The 23214-nt window shown below is 32.3% G+C and overlaps 2 protein-coding genes across 2 annotated transcripts in view; one reads left to right on the top strand and one right to left on the bottom strand.

The window, feature by feature from the left end:
- The first annotated feature begins 2428 nt into the window (after positions 1-2428).
- LOC124362707 lies at positions 2429-22083 on the top strand. Its single transcript, XM_046817425.1, has 4 exons — positions 2429-2469; positions 8268-8445; positions 9600-9725; positions 20092-22083. The coding sequence occupies exons 2-4, from the start codon at positions 8272-8274 to the stop codon at positions 20179-20181; spliced, it is 390 nt and encodes a 129-aa protein (XP_046673381.1). The 5' UTR covers positions 2429-2469; positions 8268-8271; the 3' UTR covers positions 20182-22083.
- The window catches only part of LOC124362706 (tetraspanin-9-like), a 64680-nt gene continuing 62203 nt past the window's right edge, over positions 20738-23214 (bottom strand). Inside the window, exon 7 of the mRNA XM_046817424.1 lies at positions 20738-22607. Coding sequence (XP_046673380.1) covers positions 22515-22607 — 93 coding nt within the window. The 3' untranslated portion in view covers positions 20738-22514. The remainder of the gene's footprint in view (positions 22608-23214) is intronic.

The raw sequence follows: 23214 nt of genomic DNA, 5'->3' as shown, positions 1-23214 counted from the left end.
CAAGTTATCATGGCTAAGATACTGCCCTCTATTCCGCCTCATGCCGGCTGTACCTTGGTATCTCAGCAGTAGGCGGTCACAGTCCCCTCCCTTCCCCTTGCCTATCCTGTCACTCCGGAAGTCGTGCAGAAGACCTTATATAGTTACCGGTTTAAATGCAGTAGACATTTTCCTGAGCTCTTTACACGCATGAACAAAACAATTTATTAAGTAATTAAGTAAAATTTTATTGTGTTGAACTACATAAACAATTGTGTTAAACTAAACAAATTTTGAAAACAGCTTTCAAACACCCCCACAGAGTATTATGACTGAAGAATTAATTGCAAAGCCTACCAACGTAGGCCTAACGACATATTTTGTCGTTTAAACGACATATTTTGTGTTCTTGATTAAATCAATCAACATCAAGTATTTTGATCTGAAATAGATATGTTTAATGTACATGCGTTAAAACTAACTATCAGTATGGGAATATTCTGAGATATTGTATGCGCCAAGAACATTTTAGGCTACTCATTGATTAATTCAATCTAATTAGTTAATTAGATTGAATTAATTAATAATTGTATAATTAATTTATTCAAATTCAGCTTTTAATGTTACCAATGATTAAAAATCTTCTTGCCATTATTGTATCTTTATCGTTATTTAATAGATCGGTTAAATGAAACAGATATATTTTATTAGAAATTGACATACTCTACCCATGAAATTAGTCTGAATTCTAATCATAAATTCTTATACAGATATGTAATGAAAATATTAAGTTAAATTGTACTTTGTTAAATTCTTCAATTATATATTGTACTTTTCCCGTTAAATGCTATTCCACAATAATTTTACAATCTTTTGTTCAACTAAACACCCTCCGTCTTGAAAAATCCGATTTAGTATTCATTGGTAGGGAAATCACTCGGATTTAGCACTCAGTTGCTTCCGAAGTGTTTGTGATGCTATCTTGTGGTGAATTCTGTAACTAAAAGTATATTCGTGCTATAAAGAGAACCGTATCTGTATTCTATCTGCTCAAATGTCATGCCGTTTATTAATGAATTATTTGCCATGTAATAAAAAACCGTTTTCTGTAAAAAAAGTTTTTCCTGACTTCTAGAATTAAAACTGTGAAGTTATCTTATGCAACTACATTAATGCTACAAAACTAGCCTACAAAAACTAATAATAGACTATATGGCAAACAATACATGATACTTGGAAAAATGTGTTATTTTTAAAACGGTCAAAAAAGAAAATGGTCAAGAATAAACTTTTTTATATATTATTATTTTTATTGGAAATTGCGACAAAATATGTGTTTTGTAACAAATTAGAAGTTGGCCGTCATACTAATATTGTGGATAACTTTCAAAATTATAAGTTTATATTTTTATGGTCACTGAAAAGTTAGTAAAGTCTCCTATTTAAACATGCTTGTCCATTTAATCGTTTTGATATGTACCACTGGTGACATAATAGTGAAGATGGGCAGTCTGTAGAATATTCAATGAAAGATGTTGGATTTAATTCTTGAGCTTTCCACGCTCAAATCGATACTCGTTGTCGTCTACTACCACCTTTCGGCGAGACTCATCACTTAAACAATCTCATAGAAAAGTACTAAATACAGTGCTGATAAAACACAAAGGCATGACGAATTTTTGGCCGATCGTTAGCGAAGCCTATCACTCGAGGGGCTGCACAAATTTAATTTCTGTTTGGCTCTCTTTCGGCACGATATCTCGAGAAAGAACTTACCTATAGACTTGAAATGTTGCGCATGAAGCTTCATTTCTATTTATGCAACAGTTATTTCGATGAGAGTGTATGCCACACCATGTGGTTTGGCTGAGCGTTAGCGAATATTTTTAGATTAGTCTTATAGGCAGCAACCATCGTGCCAACGAAGAAATCGCAGAATAAATAAATTTGTATACAGTAGACTTTAAATTTTGCATGAAACTTCAATTATACATGAACAAGATTGAGGTCTATGATGTTGCATGTCCATCCATAGAATTTGGCTGAGCGTCATGGAAGCCTATCACACAGCAGGCTGTCATAATTTCTTTTATCTGCCGGGAGGGAAATAAAGAAAATCTGTTCTGTTTAGTTGTCTGTCTGTCTGGCCGCAGAATATTAATAATGAACAGCACCGGAGACTTAATATTAATAATACCAACTCAGAGAAGCCTACTACGCGTTGAGTGACGTACTGCCGCCATGTTTTATTTGTCGGCATTTGTTGAACAACAAAATTATACCGTGTAAAACGAAAATAAACCTCCGTATCCTAAACTGATTCTCAACGTCAGTCCTCACTCAGATCCCTAGCCGTTGACGTCACCCTAGCTGTCCGGTTGTATTGAGCAACTAATGAGGATTGCGGTAGGTACGAGAACCTCTGGTCACTTTCTTACTTTCTCGCAGCGGGAGTAGGGAGAGTGGTCTGCCGGACTTGTCATCGTCTACGTGAGTACCTCCACACAAGTAGATACACAAATGATTTCTTATCTTGAAATATACTACGAGTTTTATAAAAATTGGGTGTCTGGTACTATTATAATATTGATTTAACTGGTCCATCAATAATCATCAGATATTTATAATTAATTTGAGAAAATTTAAACTATCCTTTTTACACGGTATCTGTTTAAATAATACACACAATACCTTAGGTTACAAAATGCTGTAGTTTTGTGTTGACGTTTCCTACAAACTAAATTTATTACTGTAAACAATAAAATGATTATGTGATATTTTCAAAATTAGACAATTACTACAGTACATTAATTTATTCTAAACCACTGCATGCTACTATTTAATTTTAATTTTTACAATTCATCCTATTATTTGATTAGTGATCTTCATTGTTGTCTTAATTGTTGTTAACATCAACACGTGCTTTTCTTCGTTGTTTGCTTAATATTATTCATTATTTCATAAACTATTTGTTTTATTTATTGGAGAATTCACATAGTTTACATTGTTGAATAGTTATAATGGAATAGTAAACATGTGATTTGTCAGTATGTTTTACAGCAGTTTAGTTATATTGAGTTGATATTACATAAGCAGTAGAGTAATCATAAATAGCAACCATGAGTACTTATAAATACAAAATGCATTAACTCATTACTATTATATTAACACATTAATGTATCTGGTTTTAAAATAATAATTTTAGATTAGTCTAGCCCAATTAAAATTCATACACAGAGTATATAATACACCTTACCAACGACATGGTGTTTATGCATTTTTTAAAGCATTCAATTGCCTTTTTCATCTAATTTACCAGTAAATTATAGAGCTTTACGAACATCAATTACGAACACAGAACCGTTGGTTTTACTTTTTTTCTGCAAAACTAAGTTAAACTTTTAGTTTATAATTTGAAATACTGCATATAATACCGTTCCGCCAAATGCAATGCAGCATTTTAGGATTGTTTGATTTCAAAATGACAAACAATTTAAATTTACTACATCTAAATACAATAGTCAAATTAATTTTTGAACAATTAAATAACCTTTTTTTATTGAAAATGTATAATTTAAGTAAACTTTTTTAAATTTTGTTAGATTCGATGAATAATTATATATGATTACAAACCCTTTACTTCTTACTAATAAAATTAATGTTTCGAAAAATAATAATAAATGTTTTTCTATTATGTAGATGGATTGTAAATAATTAATTGTGTAGTGTATTCTTTTAGTGTAAAATTAAACATGCAGTTGTTAATAATTTTCAAAGGAAATAACAAACTATCCTTATGAATATAAATCTATAAATGGTGCATTAATCAGGTGTTACAACATTAAAATGTAGATATATACCTTTCTTGAACCAATAACTCAAAGTAACCCCAAGTGTAAATAAAATAGCCATGGACACATTAATACGAAGTTGAAAACTTTCGCTTTGACATTGTAAAAATAAACAAATATAATGAAAATGGAATACTTCTTATTGATTTTTTTATCACATTAATAGGACAATTTATAAGATTTACTGTAAAACACACACACACACACACACACACACACACACACAACACACACACAGTCTCACATTGTCGAGGTACAACGAAGACTAAAATGACAACAGCATGTTACTTATCCTTGCCATGACGTAGCTGTCATGGGTCATTATAACATTAGGGCTTGTTAAAAAATGATGATGAGCCTGGATGAACCGTTCATTAGCCTAAACTTAGCTTGAGAGAGTAACTGACAAAGCAATGTCTAAAACGTAAGGTACTGTATATAAATGTTAATATCTCTGAATGAATCACGCTAACATTTAACAACTGTACAGAAGGCCAATACTGATTTATTAATTCCAATGAGAATCACATTAACTTTTTATAAAAGCTGTTACTTTGGCTTCACGAATAACATATTCATCCCAGGGACCATAAGAATATCCACTCGTAAAAGTTCAGTACAGTCAGTTGAATAGTTTACGCGTGAAAGAAAAACAAAGGCACTTCATATAGTTTATATAATATCAAATTAGGATGTTTTATAATCGAAATTTAACTGAAACTAAACTCTTGTCATTAGTTCTAAGATGTATGTATATTTTCTTCAACGTGGCAAAAGTCATAAGTACAGCCTTTTATAACAGAAGAAGTATATTATACCTTTAATTTAAACGACCTAAAGTTGACGCTTTTAGGTTTTTGGCCAAAAAACCATATATTTTATATATATATATGGATGTTTACATTTATTATATAATACATTTTGTTTATTGGGTAAATAAGGCTAACTCAACTGTATCACTGTAAATACATTAGAATATTAGTGAGTTGAAACGCCCGTAACTAGACACGTTTTGATTGAAGTAGGTTTCTCATTCCTAAATAGGTAAATACACCATTTCCTTCGTCGATACAATGAGACAAACTCATCTATGGCGCTAAAAATATATTAGACCGGAAGTAAATCAGGACAGCTAGAAATAAGCGTTTTTAAGCTAAATTGTTTTTTGAGACCTTTGTATATACATTCTTGATGAGGGCAACGAGGCAAACTCAGTTGTGATATTGGAAATATATTTCGTTTGAACCAGAAATGCTCCTATACACGTCAAACTTGATATAAGTGTTTCTAAACCTCTGATCATCTAACCATAAACAATTAAATTCTATGAACCTGATCGTATGCCTACTTACGTATTAAATACATCTTAGAGGACCATCATATTAAAGCAAAGTGCTTTGACAAAGTGGACTACGGACTTAGAATTTCTTTTAACGCGTGCTTAGCCACGGGCAACAGCTAAATAATATTATAATTGCGAGCGAATGTGCCTTTGTTTGTTTGTTTTGCTTTCACGTAGGCTATAAACTATTCTACCGATTGTACCGAAAGTTTACAAGGACACGCTTATGATCTATAGGATGAACATAAGCCTATTTTTATTTCGTAAATCCTTCCGGGCTACGCCCCACTGGTATTTTAAGGAGCAAAAAATCCCATCTTGGTCTCTAAAGTTGTGTAATGTGAATTGAAAGAACCAGTTAAACTATTGGTTTACCAGATGCAATAACAAGTACTTAACAATTAAACTAATATTAAATAGTTTGAAGATATTCATACACTACTTTTGTCTGAAGTAGTACTGTAACGTCCCGGTCCCAATCGTTTGCATAGGCGGGATTGAAGTAGTAAAGTCAGCAGGCAGTGTTATGGTTATTACCAATACCAAGTGTAGGCTGAATGTAAGTTTTTATCAGGGTGCCAACCCGTGGCGGGTTACTTTCGTTTAGGGACAATACGGGGACCTGTCCCCTCCCGTAGTTGGTATAGCTCTCACTGGTAAGGCAGACTTAGTTTAAGCAAGTAACCATTCGCGCATGCAAACCTCAACAACAAAATCACTTAACTTATGGACCTGAACAAAATTGAAAAACCTATAGCTTTCTCAATTAGAATTAAATTATGCCTAGGCTTGGTTTTTATAATAAATAAAGAAAATGCTCTTCTAAGTATCTGGCAGTTCCTATACCACAGTTTCTGAGTAATTGTTACCTATTCTCAGTACTTTAATACTATCGGCATGCACCAACTATAGTTATACTATTTAGATAATCATAAGAAAAGGTTAACTTCAGTGACAACCAAGTTCCAATTATCAATAACTTGAATTTATTAATCCCATTAAGGTTGTGATATAAATTAAAACGTGATTTTAAGAGCCGATTTTTATTTTTATATAAACTAAGTAATGTGAATCTAAGGTCCACAATTTCACCCGAAATAGTAAAATAATTAAACTAGCTCTCGACAAGTAATATATTTAACAGGTATGTTCATGATGTGCCAAACTTCACTTAGTTGTTATACAATAAACACAGAACAATTGTGTAAATACTAAAGTTTCAGTTAAAAACCATCCAATTCTTGGTAAAATATTTTATAAATGAGAGGCATGACAATTAAGACGCAGGTGGCCACCATGCTAGACTTACAATTTAAACATAGACCATACACAGATAAATATAGGTACCAATTTTACTCATAAAAGTTAAGGCAAAAACTAAACTAAAATACGAAGGCAATCCCTAGTTGGCAATAACTCACTGGCGAGCGAGTCCCGCAACCGTCCACTAAGTCCACAGCTGCTTTCAAATAACGTGTACACAAGTTCAATATTTGAGTATGGCCATACAAGAATTTAAAAAGTTTGACTTATCGTGTCGCAGTCACTTCTCAGGCCCGTGACTCCACAACCAGTCTAATCGTGACGTAAGGAAGTGAGGTGCGCGTACTCCTCACAGTAAGCGAATCTCACAGTAGACCCCGCGTACAGTCTGTGCCACTCAATGTCCAGACGCGTTGCAGTCTGCGTGACGTACAGTCTGGAACGAAAACCAGAACCCTCTTCAAAATATAGAACATCACGGAAATCCTCCCACGGAGCTGAAGAGGGTCGGTCACCTGTCTTTAACTCTGCACTTCGCTAAACAGACCAGGAACTCTTAAGCTCAACGGTGTGTTCGTGACTCATCACACCCAGCGCTAGGTGGACGAACCTTGAACTTCAACTTTCGTCATTGATAGCCTACTTCATTGTAACAGATAACAACTACCAAGTTATCTAACTGGTCAAGGTCGGGGCGGACACACTCAGTTTTTTCCTTGATGATTGACGAGTTTTGCGTTGGCGCGCCACTACGCAAATATAACTTTGTTTAGTTGATCAGGCTAAACTTTCGTCAAGTAGTCCAAGAAACGAGCGTTTCAGTACACTAAACATTCATAAGCTAATACCAATATTTGGTTTTTTATTTTTTTCATTTTTCATTTTAACTTTTCATAGGGAATTAATTTGCACTCACACACACACAAATTCTTTATAGATAAACAAAAATCTACAAACATATATTTGTTATTGTTTGTTATATAAAATTTCAATATTACTCACTTAAGTCTTCTGTTTCTTGTAACCAAATAAAGTCCAGACTTGGTAACTCATGTAGTGACTAAGAAAATTAACATTTACTTCACTAGCATTCCCTTTCTGCAATAATATCTGCTAAACAAAGATGCCAATAACTATGGTAGTGACAATTACTCTACTCCAAACACCATTCAAAGTTCAGTTGCTGAGTATTGCATATTCATAGCTAATGGTGTGTGGCATAACTCCTAATACTAAAGTTGCTCTACTCCAAACACCACTCAAAGTTCAATTGCTGAGTATTACATAGTCATAGCTAATGGTGTGTGGCATAACTCCTAATACTAAAGTTGCTCTACTCCCAAACAGCATTCAAAAGTTCAATTGCTGAGTATTACATAGTCATAGCTAATGGTGTGTGGCATAACTCCTAATACTAAAGTTGCTCTACTCCAAACAGCATTCAAAGTTCAATTGCTGAGTATTACATAGTCCATAGCTAATGGTGTGTGGCATAACTCCTAATACTAAAGTTGCTCGACAGCCAAAGTATTATTACTGTATACTAGTCTTGTACTAGTTATAACATATTCAATACTGACGTTAAAGGAGCAGGGTTTTATCATCAAATTCTTGTAACTGTAACACTTTGTAACCAAATTGTAAATAGAAATATATCTAACTGATAGTTGTTTAACAAATAAAACGCCCTGCCCTTTTCAAACTTATAAATTATGCTCTTAAATTATTTCCAACCATGAAATCCAGTGTTTTCACATATACAAATATTTTTATATTCTATTTTTAGGTTAAAATTACATGATTGATAGATGGAATGGTTTTTGTTGTTCTAGAAGGATGTATCGTTATCTTGTGTTGGCTTCAATGACAAACCTCCTGATCAGCTGTGTGATTGGATTGCCATCGGAGGTGGCAGAGATGCCTCGGAAGTCTCCACTAGATATTGTTGTTGAGGCTAAAGAAGGCTTTGGTTTCAACTTTGTTCAACGAGGATTAATAAAAGCATTAAATGTAAGAAAGTATTTTTTTAAGTTATTAGAACTCATCTAATTTAAATTCATATTGCTGTTTTGAGTTAAAATTTGAAAATTAGTACTAGTTAATATTTTAATATTTTTTTCTTTGCATGGTTTCAAATATATATATATATATATTATATATATATATATATATATATATATATATAATATGCAATTTTTTCATTTTTGTTATTGTAGCTGGTTTTATCTTTTATATTCTACCGAATATTTAACAGCCATTGATTTTGTGAAATAAATATATCAAGTTATATATATTATAATGTTGTAATAAAGGTCTAACTGAAATTATTTAATGTACAATAAGAGTTTTTGGTTAGCACTATAATGCAGATATCAACGACAAAGTTACTGTTTAACTTTTACTATAAATTTAATGACTGTTATAAAATCTGTCAGTTGTTTTTTGCACAGAAGTAGTCTTTCATGTATATATATTTTCTTGATAATAAAAACAAGGCAAAACCAACAATGTGGAAAAAAATACTAAGACTGGAGTAAATTAAAATGGCCATAAAAAGTATACACTATTTGACATAATTTCTTGATTGTAGCAACAAGCCAGGCTCAACATTGGCCTAGGATATATTCAGAACTAGAATAATAAAATATAATCAGAAGAGTTCATACTATGTAATGGCATGAGAAGCTGCAGGTAGCTGCTTGTTCTTTATATTGACTCCACTAAAACATTGGACTGCAACAACTTCTAAAAAGTTTATAGTCCTTTAAGCATAGTGGGCAGCAATATGACTCCTACAAATTCTTCCTCTACTAGAGACTACTTAGGTCCATTAGTACTGGCTGAAGCTCTTACATTGATAGCTAAACATACTTAAAAGAATAATTTAGATGTCTAGTCGCAACCTTTTCTTTACTGAATAAAAACAAATCAAATATAATTGTATTTAGATTGAAATTTGATGATTAAAACAAAAATTATCATAATGTTTCATAAAAATCTTTTGGGAACCTCTAGGCTGTCTAGTTGTGACAATTTACTTCACACCTGATATAAAAATTTACTCTGATAGTGATGAAGTAACAGCATTAATCCTAACTGCCAATAAACACAACTAATAACTTAATAAATACATGTTTGTAATCACTTAAATATTGTCTGTTCAGCCAAAACCTATTGTAGACACCATCACAGAGGAGGAGAAGTATGGCAACACAGGAGAAAATCCCTTGGGAAGAAAAGTAGTCAAAGGAGTGGAGGGAATTTCTAATTTGGTCAACTCAGCGTTTAGGGTAAGATATTATTAACTTTCCTTTAATTTAATGTAATTTTACATATGATGTTAATTTAAAACTGTTCATATTTTGTATCAATGAATTTATAGTAAGTTTAATTTGTTTACTACATTTTTGTTTTTGTGCTACTACCAAGGTATGAAGAAAATTTTTTTTAAAATCATTGAGTAATGACACAAAAATACGCAGTTTCATCTATAAAACATTATAAATTATTGAAAATCCTAGAAACTACAGCACACAGCCAGGTCACACAATATCTTAATTACCACATAAGGTAAGAATGAAACTTGCTTTTAAATTGAGTTATTAGAGTACAAATTAACTGTAAAATATATGTTTCAACACATTAAATATGTTTAGAGACAAAAAACGTGGCTATTTAAGGTCTTACTTAGGTGGTAATATACTATTATAGCATCACTTGCTTTTTCTAGTATCATGTTTAAGACAATCGTTATTAAATTTTAAACTACCTTGATGTTTAAAGGTGTAAATACTAAGATTAAATAAGTATAAATGAATTACAGTTCGAATTTGGAACTATATAATAAAGTAGTCTGCACCTGTGAGAGAATAAGAATACCTCTTCACCTAGATTACACTATTTTTGTATTTTGAATACCTCTTACGTATGTAAAAACGATTAAAAAATTCTTTTTGAGCTACTTCGTCCCTGTCTTTTTTTGGATCTCTTCATATGAAGATGACTGCAGATACCAGGAGTCAAGTCTGTGAAAGCATCAGATTTTGGATGCTGCACTTTGAGTAATGTGAATTCGTACCTTTTTAGTTTATTTAAAATTATTAAGTACATATTATATTGTCATTTCATGCCACTACTTCTTTAATATAGTTATTCAAAGGCAACAAATAATAATGAACTAAGTCAATTATTGTTTTATAGTTATAAGTTATAAAATCATGGGGTTCAAATATAGTAGTTATGAATAGTTTTACTTCAGCTCAAATTTACAAGTTTGTCCTCAATGGAACTCTATATAACACTCAAATTATAACTAAGATTTTCATTAGCAACTCCTATGAGTATAACATGGTTCTTTCTTCAACATTGGCTAAATCAATAATCTACAAAACCCAGCATTAGCTCTCACATATCGAAAAACACTGTTGGTTTTTGACGGTTTTTTAGCTATGACTATAATAGCTTCCTTGAGTATCAAAGCAGTGAGTAACATTTACCTGAGTGTATACTTCTGAGGATCTTCCTTTTTTTAAATGTTTTACAAAAGCTTGTGAATATTTTAGTAAGAGATTATTATTCAGTGTGTTTATTTTTAGTTTCTATGAAAGTTGGAGAGAGTAGATTCAAAGAATAAAACAAACATTACAGTTGTGATTTCTTGCATTTTGTTGGCTGCCTCATCGTCGCTTGAATTCATTTACCCTAATACTGGATGTCACACATAAGTTTAATAATGATTCTTTATAGTAATTTTGATGAAAGATCACAACTCCAAATGCAGAAATCCACCACATTCCAAGAACATTGTTATAAGCAAGTTCTTTCTCAACACTTCATTGTTTCATAAAACCTGTCTTCAGTTTTTATAATGTCCTTGAATTGCAGCTCTGGATCCCACCATTTTTGTGAGTCCCACCTATATATTGAAATTTGTATCAAGCTTCCTTTTCTGTCTAGATTTTTTGGAATATATTTCATATACTGTATATCTAATGTTATGTTTATACAAAAATATGACCTTTACATAACTTATGTACTGTCTCAACTCTCAAAACCATGTTTAATTCAGCCAAGTATGACATCTTATTGATTAATGGATTTTGAACAAAATTGGTATGAACGTTTTACGGAGCAAATGTGACCCAGATAAATTATGAATGTTATTTGAGCCAACAAGATAGGGCTCAAATGTGAAAAATATTTGCTGCATAACTAGCCTAACCCCGATGTTTGTTACCAGATTTTAACTAAAATTACTAAAGACTTTCTGTGGAGTAAATTGTAACCCACAATAATTCTTGAACACTTTAGAAGCTGGAGAGATGGAGGCCCAGGAGGAATATAAATATTTTCAAGCCATTGATTGTCATTGGGAGTTAAGTTGTAATCAGTTTAATTTTTTGTAAGTTCGTTTGCTGATACATACCACATTGTAAATACATTTTTAACTGTCATAAATTTGACATTTCATAAATAAAAATCTTAAATTTATTTATTTTAATAAATTTAGTACTACAAAGTACACATAATGGTAGTTCAATTATCATAACATCTTGAAAAGTACTAATAAGGTAAAAAATATAATTTGGTAAGCTTCAATCAAATAAATGTTGAGAATAGGTAGACTACCAATTTTTATGACGAAGTTTAAATCTTGTATTATAAATTGTATGGCTTTTGTACCTGGAGTCTTAAATAGAATAGATTTAGCCATACATGGTAGGCAATCCTAGATGCCAATAGATTAGCAAGAGCAGAAGATAGTTTGGTCCAGAAATAGTGAATAATCGGTGACCAGAGGCGATCAGAGACTACTTAGTCATAGAGTAAGCCTCTTTTGAGCATAAAATTAAATCTAACTTAATTAATATGATGACAACAAACACTAGTAAACTAACAATTATTATTTTTATTTGTTGGTAGATTCAGGTAATGTATGTCATGTGCCACATGGTGAGTATCAATTTGCTGTCATCAGGGAAAGTTTTTATGAAACAATAATACCTCTTTTTATTTTTTTAATTCTTTTGAATTTAGTGTTTACAAAATATTAACAACCACGGATTGAAATTGATAAACTCAACAAATACCCAAAAACACAACACACCAGTACTTTTCTATTGCACCATAAATTGAACTGTAAGTACTCATTGATATGAGTTAAACTGTCAGTATACTAGTATTATAACCCATATAAACCCAATAAATACTACACAACATGACACTCCAGTGACTTTCTGGATGTTTTCTTATCCTGTGTCCTCATAAATTTAGCGGTTGAAAGATAATAGTTAAAGGTCTTGAAATGTTTACTGTGTTGTTACCATGTAAGTAAGAAATGAATGGGTCAAACTTTCTCTCTTTAGATAACAGATGTTGCATACATTACCAGAAAGTTCTGGAAGGTCAGGTTTTTATGGTATTTTAGTATGACATCAAGTTTGAATCTTTTTGAAACACACATTCCATGAAATGAACTCATCAAACATTTAGATATTTTACTAGACAAGCAGCCAGGAATATACTATCAGACATACCTGTTGCATGGATATACCAAGCAAGAAGCACAGAGGCAGATCCCACTTAAAAAAATTAAATGGTTATAAAGTGATTATATGAAATAAGTTAGATAGAGTGGTAGGAAATACTAAGTTGTTTACCATACTGAAATTGTGTAAAACTTGAGGAATATCAAGAACATTCTAGCGACTGGTAGAGAAATCTATTACAACCTAAATGACCATGGCTTGACCTCCCACCATAGTTTTTTGATTTTGGGGACGTCTATGCACTGAGTTGCCATTAAAGGCAGTCTTCATTTTAGGAGAGAGCCACCAGAATTTTAGTTTACCATCATCATTACTGTTACAGGCAATATAGCATTTCCATACAGCAAAGAATACATTTAACAAAACTTACCCATACTCAAAATCTAGTTAAAAAAAGTTGATAAATTTATTTTTAAGGTTACATTACAAGAATGATTAACTTTCTTTTTCTCATAAAAAGTTCTTCAACAAAATCTCAAAGGAATCCATGGCCCCTATGGCCCACTCTGGATGCCCCTTGTTTGTCATATTGTAGACCACAATATTGTGTTTATATAAATGTGTTAATGATCATAAATAATGAACAATCAATCAAAACCGTTACAACCTTTTTCTTGAAAATATTAATTCAAAAGATTTTTGTAGATAAAACACAATAAATTATCCGTAATAAAATTGAACATGATAATTAAGGAATGACTGTAAGGAGCTTAATTTAAGTGTGCAAGACAGGTTTTAAAAGGGCTAATGAAATACCTAAAATATTTGAGTGCATCATGATGTCAACAAGTGCTTGTTGAAATTGATAACAAAAATAAAGTGTTACAAGCCCAATCAGCAACACTTGACATAGAGCCAAAGAACATCAGTGACCTAATGAAGGAACTAAAAGTTCTGTGACACAAATGGAGTAATCTCTACACTGAGGCTAAGCTAGTGGCAACAAACATAGATGAAAGTTTAGAATGTGAAATGGATTTCTAAGAGAAAAGACTGAAGAAAAGAAAATTTACCGTGACGAAACCAGAGATGTTTCATCAACATGATGTGTATCGTAACATCCAGTAATCATGAAAAGGGAAATTTCAGAATCAGTGTTAACTATTAGCTTCTTGACTCAGTCTTATGGGGTCTTACTCAAAGATTACAATTTTCCAGAAAAAATTAGTAACCTCTTTCATTGTCTTTGAACTTATACTGAGGAAAAAAACGATGTAATTGGAAAGCAATGTTTGAGTTTGTACCAGACATACAAAGAAGACATAGACATTGAAATTTTCAATGAAATGAAACACTTGAACTCGATCCATAAGACCAACTTAGGAGACAAATCTCTTCAACCCTTACATCTTCTGAAGGCTCTAAGGAAGACTCTACTGGATAGTTTGTTCCCAAACATTTCTATAGCAATCAGATTGTTCTGTTTCATCCCTGTATCTGTAAGTCAAGGAGAGGAAAGTTGCAGTTTGATGTAAAGAATAAAAAGTGCTAATTAATCAACATTGACAGGATGAATATATTAATCAACTCTTAATATAGACAGGATGAAAAAAACCATAGATAACACTATCTTGGAAACTGAACTGTCCACCCATAACATCAAAAGATTGCCCCTACTTGCCACCCGCATTACTCACGACACAGCTTCTTCGATTGATTGCATACGCACCAACATACCTGAGTACAATGTTGACACAGCCATTATACAAACAGGACTTTCTGATCATACTGCTCAGATATGCCAGATAAATAGATATGAAATAAACACTCTGCCACAGACTTCCTTTAAAAGGCATTTTAGTCAAACCAATTTAGACAATCTAAAATCCCTTCTACTGAACAAAAACTGGGACAACATCCATAATGATCCTGACGCTGATACAGCCTACAATATATTTCTAGGAACCTTGAAATTATCACTTGAAATCGCTTGCCCCATGAAGAAAAGTAAAAGGAAATCAAAAAATAAAAGTTTGTGCTATGACAATGAGTCAAAACACCTCGAAGATACTTTTTTTAAATCACTGTATAGATACGAAATGTCAGGAAATATCCAAGATAAAGTAGTTATGGTGGAAAGGAAGAAAAAATATGACAATAAACTTAGAGCCCTAAGACAAAATGCAAACTCAAATTTCATTGAGTCAGCCACCAACAAAACCAAAGCCCTATGGACTGTTATTAACAATGAAAGAAAAGGACAGTGAGAACTCCTACCTCAAAGCCGTATTGTAATCAATGACAAAGTGGTGGATAATCCAATTGAAGTTGCAGAACATTTCAACACTTTCTTCACTCAAGTTGCTGAAGCAACACTGAAACTCAGCAACCACACAGTAGGAAGTCATGACAACAATGCAAACAACCAGTCCATAACAGACAACTGCCAAACTGTTTTCAACTTAAGCCCGACAAGTGACAGAGAAGTAAGAGCGGTCATCAATTCCCTTAAATCTAAACCGTCAAGTGCAATGGATGAATACTCATCAAAAATTGTAAAGCATTGTGCTGAAGAGCTAATACCACCTTTGATCAGCATAATAAACGCATCTTTCAGCCTTGGTAAGTTTCCTGCTGCATTAAAGCAATCAAAAGTGTATCCAAAACATAAAAAAGGATCAACGACTGAAATAAAAAATTACCGTCCTATTTCACTTGTTTCAACCTTTTATAAAATAATTGAAAAAGTAGTTCTCAATAGACTTATGACCCACCTGGAGCAGTTAAACATAGTCACTAGTTGTCAACATGGATTTCTGAAAGGTAAATCAACCACATCATCAACCTAATTGAATACATCATTGACCAAATAGATAGAGAACAATACATCTCTGCTCTGCTTCTTGACTACAGCAAAGCATTTGACTGTCTAGGACATGATCTCATATCAAAAAAACTTAAATCTCTAGGCATTACTGGTATAGCTAACAGTTGGTTTATGAGTTATCTCTCAGGGCGAACACAGGTAGTTGAAGTACAGAGCACTACACATAGCCTTAAAAACACCTTTCAATCAAACCCACAACCAGTCACACGCGGAGTGCCACAAGGATCAGTTCTAGGTCCAGTCATCTTTGTTTTATTTGTCAATGACTTCCCAGCATACATCCAAGACCACAACACCACCTGTGTTATGTATGCTGGCGACACAACACTCCTAATCAGTGATGCTACAGCAGAAGGAGTGCATACAACTGCCTGCAACTCCCTGCGCAAACCACTGACATACTGCAGAAAAAATGGCTTGACTGTAAACCCATCAAAAACAATACAGATTAATTGTAGTAAAAGAAAAGACTACATTCCAAAAATACCTGACATAGAAATTGAAAACCACGTTAAATTTCTAGGAGTCATCCTGGGTGGAAGTCTAAACTGGACAGAGCATGTGGATGCCATGTGCAAAAATATCAGCACAGGTATATATGCTGTGCGGCGCATAAAATGGACTGGAAATTTAGAAACAGCAAAAACAGATTACTATTCACTAGTAGAAACGCACATGATGGTATGGGATCGCTGTATGGGGTGGGTCCTCTGCTGGGAACCTCAACAGGGTGCTCATCCTACAGAAAAAAGCCATCAGAATCCTCGCTGACCTTGAACCTCAACAAAGCTGCAGGCAAGCCTTCCAAGCCCTTGGCATAAAGACTATCACTGCTCTGTACATTCAAGAAGTTATTCTACATGCTCATAGTCTGAGTCTTCAAACAGGGAAAGACTTCCACTCGTACAATACTCGTCATGCAACTAACTACGTTTTGCCCCCACATCGCACCAATCTTTGAAGAAAAACCATCCTACATCTGCCGGAAATTGTGGAATGCTCTACCAGATACAATGAAAGGATTGAAGAGGAATGCCCTACAAGGAAGACTGCATAACCTCCTAGTAAATGAACCTTTTTATACACTGGATGAGTTCCTGAACGCCTGCAATGGAGAATGGAGACTACAAAAACCTTGACTTTGTTTCATCATAAGCTAACTTTTTGAAATAATATGTGACTCTATTACTATTCTTTAAGAATATATCAATAAAGAAACTTGTCTATTGTCTATTGAACCAAGAAAAGATGAATGATCTCAGTATTATGGCAATGTAATCTGATTTAGCAAGGAGTTTTAAATATGATGATGACTTTGCAAGGAAGAGGACAAGACAAATTGTATTTTCATGATACTTGATGTTAAAATGAGTAACGTGAAATGTAATTAGTATGTCTCCAATTTTTTTTCTGTTTGTTTACTAATATTTATTCACACACACACACATACGGGTTCGAGTCCCGGCGGAGCAAGTACTTTTTGTGATTCAATGTTTATTGAAATTAAATTAGGCTATTGCCACTTTTATAAAAATTTAATGAAAGTAAATAAAAGTCATTTGACAGGTATTTGGTCTTCCGATCATATGTTAGTTTGGTTATTGAAACACATATGTGAAAGAAACGGCCAAATACAAAATAATTGAATCGCGAAAAGTAAGGGCTCTGTGGTGTAATGGTAGCACATTCACCCGGCAAGTAAGAGATCCGGGTTCGAGTCCCGGCGGAGCAAGTACTTTTTGTGATTCAATGTTTATTGAAATGATATATATATATATATATATATATATATATATATATATATATATATATATATATATATATACATACAAACAATGTTAATATGTAGCCAATATGTGGGTTTTGTTGTGTTGAAGGGAAGTGAATTAACAAGGTAAGTAGATTGGATGCCTAAATCTAAGTACCCGGATTTCTTAATTGCACAGGGTTCCAAGAATTCTGTTGCCAATGCTTATAAACATCATGAGGTTATTCTAGGAACAGCAATAAAAAAAACTTCAGACACTGAATTCCTCAGAAATGTGATGTCATAGGTTGTGACTCTGACTGAAGATAGCAGCACATGGCAGCAGATATCGATTGGAAACAATCACAAAAAGTTTTTATTAGTCTAAAAGTTTAATTTTACTAAGTTACATCGTCATCTAATTTTCATTTACACTATTTGCAACATAACTTCTACCATGCTCTGAACTTTTCTAGGAGGCGTGCTACGTGTCAAAGTAGGCAAGTGCACACTCCGAACAGATCGCTTGGTTATAATATAAGTTACTGGCAAACAAAGGGCCTTGTAATTCTGTTATCTAAAACTGTACTTGGCCCCACCATTGCAAACCACACAGAGCATATACAGTATAATGAAACACTAAATAAACAGAAAATAAAGCTACTTAGCTCCTGACTCTAACATAATAATATCAAGTTACTAACAACACGTTACAAAAAGGTTGACATCCCAGCTTAAATACTGTAGTCAAACTAAGCGTGTATTGCAACAATGTCCGAAGGTCTCCAATCAGAGATAGTAGCACCTTGAATGATGTGTTAAAGTGATAAGTGTCAAACCTGGCAAGAAATAATGTCATTTTTAACAGAAATCATACCTCTAGATGTTATCTCACTGATTAATACATTTCTGTTTGTCCAATTTCAAAGAAACCATTAGATTTTTAATAGTAAATTCCCACATCATTTTTCCAACAGCTTTATTGTTAAATCAGTTTACATCATTCTAACATATCTGTTTATATTTTAGTAATTAGACAGGGGTTTTATAATTCTCAACATTTAAAATCATCAAGAGAAGTCTGTTCAAAGAAATATTTGTTAACATTTTAATCAACGTAATAATTAAATTTAATATGACAGAAAACCTGATGGAAAAGTCCTTAAAACGGTTGAACCTGACTGAATAGCCCCTCCCAGTCTTGTTGACTGCCTTATACTGAAGTTCATGGTTATGATTATTTCAATGAAACTATAGTCACTGGATTTTTAAACTTTAACTTAAACTTATTAACTAACACTTCCATGCCCTGAGCTGATCAGATTCCTCACAAAGTGATCATGCATGGACAAGAGATAATACAGTATTCCTGCCCTTAACATCAGTGGTCATCATAAATTTAGCAGTACTGGAGCACTAACTATGCAGTTGATTACAGAATAGCTCCATCCTTCCTCAATGTTTGGTCTAATATTAGTCCTATTTATTTTTTATCACCATATTTTGCATATTTCTTTGCATTTCATTCTAACAAAATCTTCAGCTACATAGGACACAACTCTGTTACTTATTAAGATGTCATAAACCACTCACAGAATTTCACTAAATTTATATTCTGTTGTGCAGTGCTAACTAATGGTGAAATTTTTAAAAGGGTTGTATTCACAATCTACGAGCTCTGATTCTGAATGCTTTACCTTACCATCTGTCCAAGTCTGATAATACACGATGATCTTTTCCGAAATTGGAGGCATTTTTTGAGAAGGCCACACAGACCAAACAATCAAATGTATGTATGTTGACTTTGAAAAAAAAACCAAATCGGTTTCCCTTTGTGTTTGTAGGGGAGGGGAACTTACATATCTGCCCATAACGCAACCTAAGTCAAAAACGGCCATGCTCCTCTTACCTTCTCCAAATCCTTCTATCAAGTTGATTTTGAAATCCTTGACAATATCAAACCATTCTCAAGAAACAGGCATGTGGTAAATAAATTATTTTTTCTTATGGAAAACATTGGTAGTGTGACTTTCTTGACCTTGTTTAGCCTTGTATTTAAGGACAAGAGATAAGACAAACTCCAGTACTGATGTTACCAGCCCCACCACTTGTTTGAGTTATTTCAAGATTGCACTCAGACTCAGCAGTAATAGATGACCATCGACACAAGCAAGAGATCAAAACCATGTATACATAATGATAAAACAAAATTGATGACAGTGGATCATGTTGTCTTATGTCCAGCTCTAAACGATACATATATAAAATCTGCAACCACTTGTCTGCCACTTCAAACACTGTCACTCAAACTCTACCTACTTGCCATCCATTTAGAATTCCTAGGTCTCCCTAATTGTTAGCACTGATAAAGTGGCTTAGATTTTCAAATACTTACTTATCAAAATCGAAATTGGAGGGCATCTGGAATAGGATTTTCAGCTTATATTCTTAGATCTAGATTACTGAACATAATGCTTAGCTACAATAAACAGAATAGTGTTTATAGAACTTCTATGTCTTCCGTTGTTTTCCAGGTACCAGAGCAAGCACTGAGCCAAGGTTCCCGTAAACTGACAGAGATCCTGGATAACATTGGAGGAAGAATCGTTGGCTTACAGAAGTAGTACTAGTGTACTTTAAATATAAATAAAATCAAAAGAGTAGTAATTGCTTCAATTTAGCTCACCAAATAAGGCAAATGATGTATTATATTTGCTAAAACTACTTTGTGAAAGTTCAACATTATTGTGCCCTTTGATTTTTTTTTTTCAAAAACATTATTTGCTATTTAAATTTATTTAAATATAATTCATTATTATTAAACACTAGGGATGACTCAGATGTATTCCAGTGTTTAACAAATTGTTTTAAAGTCTACAAACAAACATTTTATTACTCTAAAATAAACAAATATAATTACAGACTTAAACAAATGTATTATAATAGTACTCGTACTTTATCTTTTTAGTACATTTTGTATTGTATTTATTCATTGTCACAAAGGTTTGTATTTGATGATAGTAAACATATAATTTGTCAAATCAAATTTGAAAATGGGATTTAAATTTTGGTTGTATTTACCTTTTCCATAACATTATTAAGTCTGCAAATATGAACATATTGGCAAAACAAAAAATACACATAAAAGGATTGTGTGAGGGTGAAATAATTTCTCACTCATTTGTAAACATTGTTTTTATATTATAATATTTATTTTAATGAATAAATGGTTAAAACAATAACAATCAAGTATGGAAATATACCTGTATAAAGTGGTATTGGAATGTACATCTAATGACCACATAGTACATTTCAAAAAACCAGGAGTAACTAATCTAAAATCTATTCAACCATTTTTATGCAAAGATGCTGAAAACTAATATTCTTTCTGTATTACTCAAATATAGTACATTTGTTTTTCATTTTTATATTTTTAGAAAATCTTAGTGTACATTTTTCATTTGTTTTAATTTATTTTTATATGTGTTGTCTTGGCATACCAGCTGCCTCCCAAATGAGACAAAAATTTGTTACACACAACAACAAGCAACATTATTAGTTATGTTTCTTGTATAGCATGCTATAATATATAATTCAATTAATTTAATTATTTTTGTAATAAAAAAGTAGGTTATCATACTCGTTATAAGTGTTTGAAATTATCTATTTAAAAATGTATATATTTTTTGTCCTTTATATAATATCTTGAGCAGACAACTACAGAAAACTTTCCAACTTATTAGAAGGGCAGCATAGATATGTCAAAAAAATTTTAATATAAGCATAAAATAAGTCATATAACATTTTAACGATAGTGTTAAGACGTTAATACTAAAAGTTAATATTAGCACTTCTCTGGTAGTACCAATAGAAACTGAAACAGCCCAATATATCTAAATGCCAGTATAGTACCCTTCCAAGTGAATCATCTCCAACATGCTGAATTATAGCAATACCATGTTGCTATGAACTCTGAATATTTTGACATAAATCTGTGATTTTAATTAAAATAAAACATGCATTTATTTTATTTTATATTGCATGTATTTATTAATAAATACATTTATTTTAATTTCTTATTTACTACCTGATGTTATGACAATTTGTAATATACATATTTTTATACAACTAATTTTAAACACACAGTTTGTTTTTTTACATATTGTTTCCATTTTTATACTGTATTTTAAAGAAAACCTAATAATATAGGTGAAGGAAATGACAAAGAAGCAAATTTAAAGGTGCTACATATACAAAATTATAAGCACAGTCTAGTAATTTTAGGATAGTATTAAGATGTACCTTGTGTTGGCTATTTTCCTCTATAAGTTGTTAGCTCATTTTTGTATGCAAACATATTATTTTAAATGCATTAAGTTAACCTGTTACGAGAACAAGTTTAGTACTTCCCATTACAAATATTCCCGTTATATGTTATTTTAAATTTGTAATTCTTATAATACACTATTTTCTGTACCATAAATTTATTTATTAAAGCGTACACTGAAACAATGATATAACTCTAAGAATGTGTGTGAATATATTGTTCCATAATACCATTAAATTAATTTGAATTTATCATTTTTAAATAATTATATAAAACTAACTGACTAGGTTTTTAAAGAATCATAAATAGAAGTTTATAATATGTACATTACGGTTCTATTTCTGACCGTATCTTACTGCACTAAATAACTAGAGGACTGCAACCATTGTGGATTATTTGTACAAAATATTTTACATTTGTCTTATTGTAGTGGTGTACTCTTTGTTTAATTAAAGCAATCACCTGTATAAGCTGTTTTAAAGCTCTTAGAATCAAGGTTTGAATACAAGTTAATTGGTTTTCCAAGTCAAACAACCAAGTTCATCTCAAACCGAATATTTAGCACCAATTAGTGTCTTTAAATTGAGGATTCTTGTCACTAGGGGATCGCTTGGAATCCCTGTCCAGTAGTCAGGATGTGGTGTCGTACGACTTGTAGGTGTGGGATGTGCGCTTGTGTCGAACCGTGCAGAACAGCAACATCGATGAGATCAGACCAAACAGCTGAAAAAGAATGATTAATGATTTATTTTAAGAGAATAGAAGGACAATCAAAGAATATTGAAGAAAGGATTGTGAAAAAGAGGCTGAATAGGTCAGGACATTCAAAGAGTGTAGAGCACATTTAGACTGCTCAAAATTGTACATAAAAAAGAACGGAAAGAAGGAGGCTTAAAAGAAGATTCAGGGACAACATGTTGAAGAAACTGACAGAAGAATTCGATATTGAAGGGAGAGAGAACTGATTGAAGGTACTGCAAGACGGTGCTGGTAGAATGTGTCTTAGTTAAGTTTGAAGTAAGGAGACCCAGTGATGTTAAAACCTGTTAAAGATTATTTTGCTGAAGAATTTTGTGAGTTATTTATGTTTATTTTAATAAATTTGTTTTATATTTTAAAATAACTTGATTAATTTAGTCTAGTACCTATAGGGTTTACATATAATGAAGTAAACTTTTTCACCTATTTCTAGCATTAAAAATAGAGATAATAAATGTCAAACATACAAAAACATTTATTTTTTGTTAAATATGTATTTTTTTCTTATGACTTCATAAATTAACTCAGCTAAACAGTCGAAAAACTTAAACAAGAGCATATTATTTTTTCT

This window comes from Homalodisca vitripennis, chromosome 5, assembly GCF_021130785.1.
Source record: "Homalodisca vitripennis isolate AUS2020 chromosome 5, UT_GWSS_2.1, whole genome shotgun sequence".
Lineage (NCBI taxonomy): Eukaryota > Metazoa > Arthropoda > Insecta > Hemiptera > Cicadellidae > Homalodisca > Homalodisca vitripennis.
This window is presented reverse-complemented; position numbering and strand designations above follow the sequence as displayed.

Coding starts and splice junctions, on each gene's coding strand:
- LOC124362707 (XM_046817425.1), top strand. CDS start 8,272: ATGTATCGTTATCTTGTGTTGGCTTCAATGACAAACCTCCTGATCAGC. Junction 8,446..9,599: donor GATTAATAAAAGCATTAAAT/GTAAGAAAGTAT, acceptor TTGTCTGTTCAG/CCAAAACCTATTGTAGACAC. Junction 9,726..20,091: donor TGGTCAACTCAGCGTTTAGG/GTAAGATATTAT, acceptor GTTGTTTTCCAG/GTACCAGAGCAAGCACTGAG.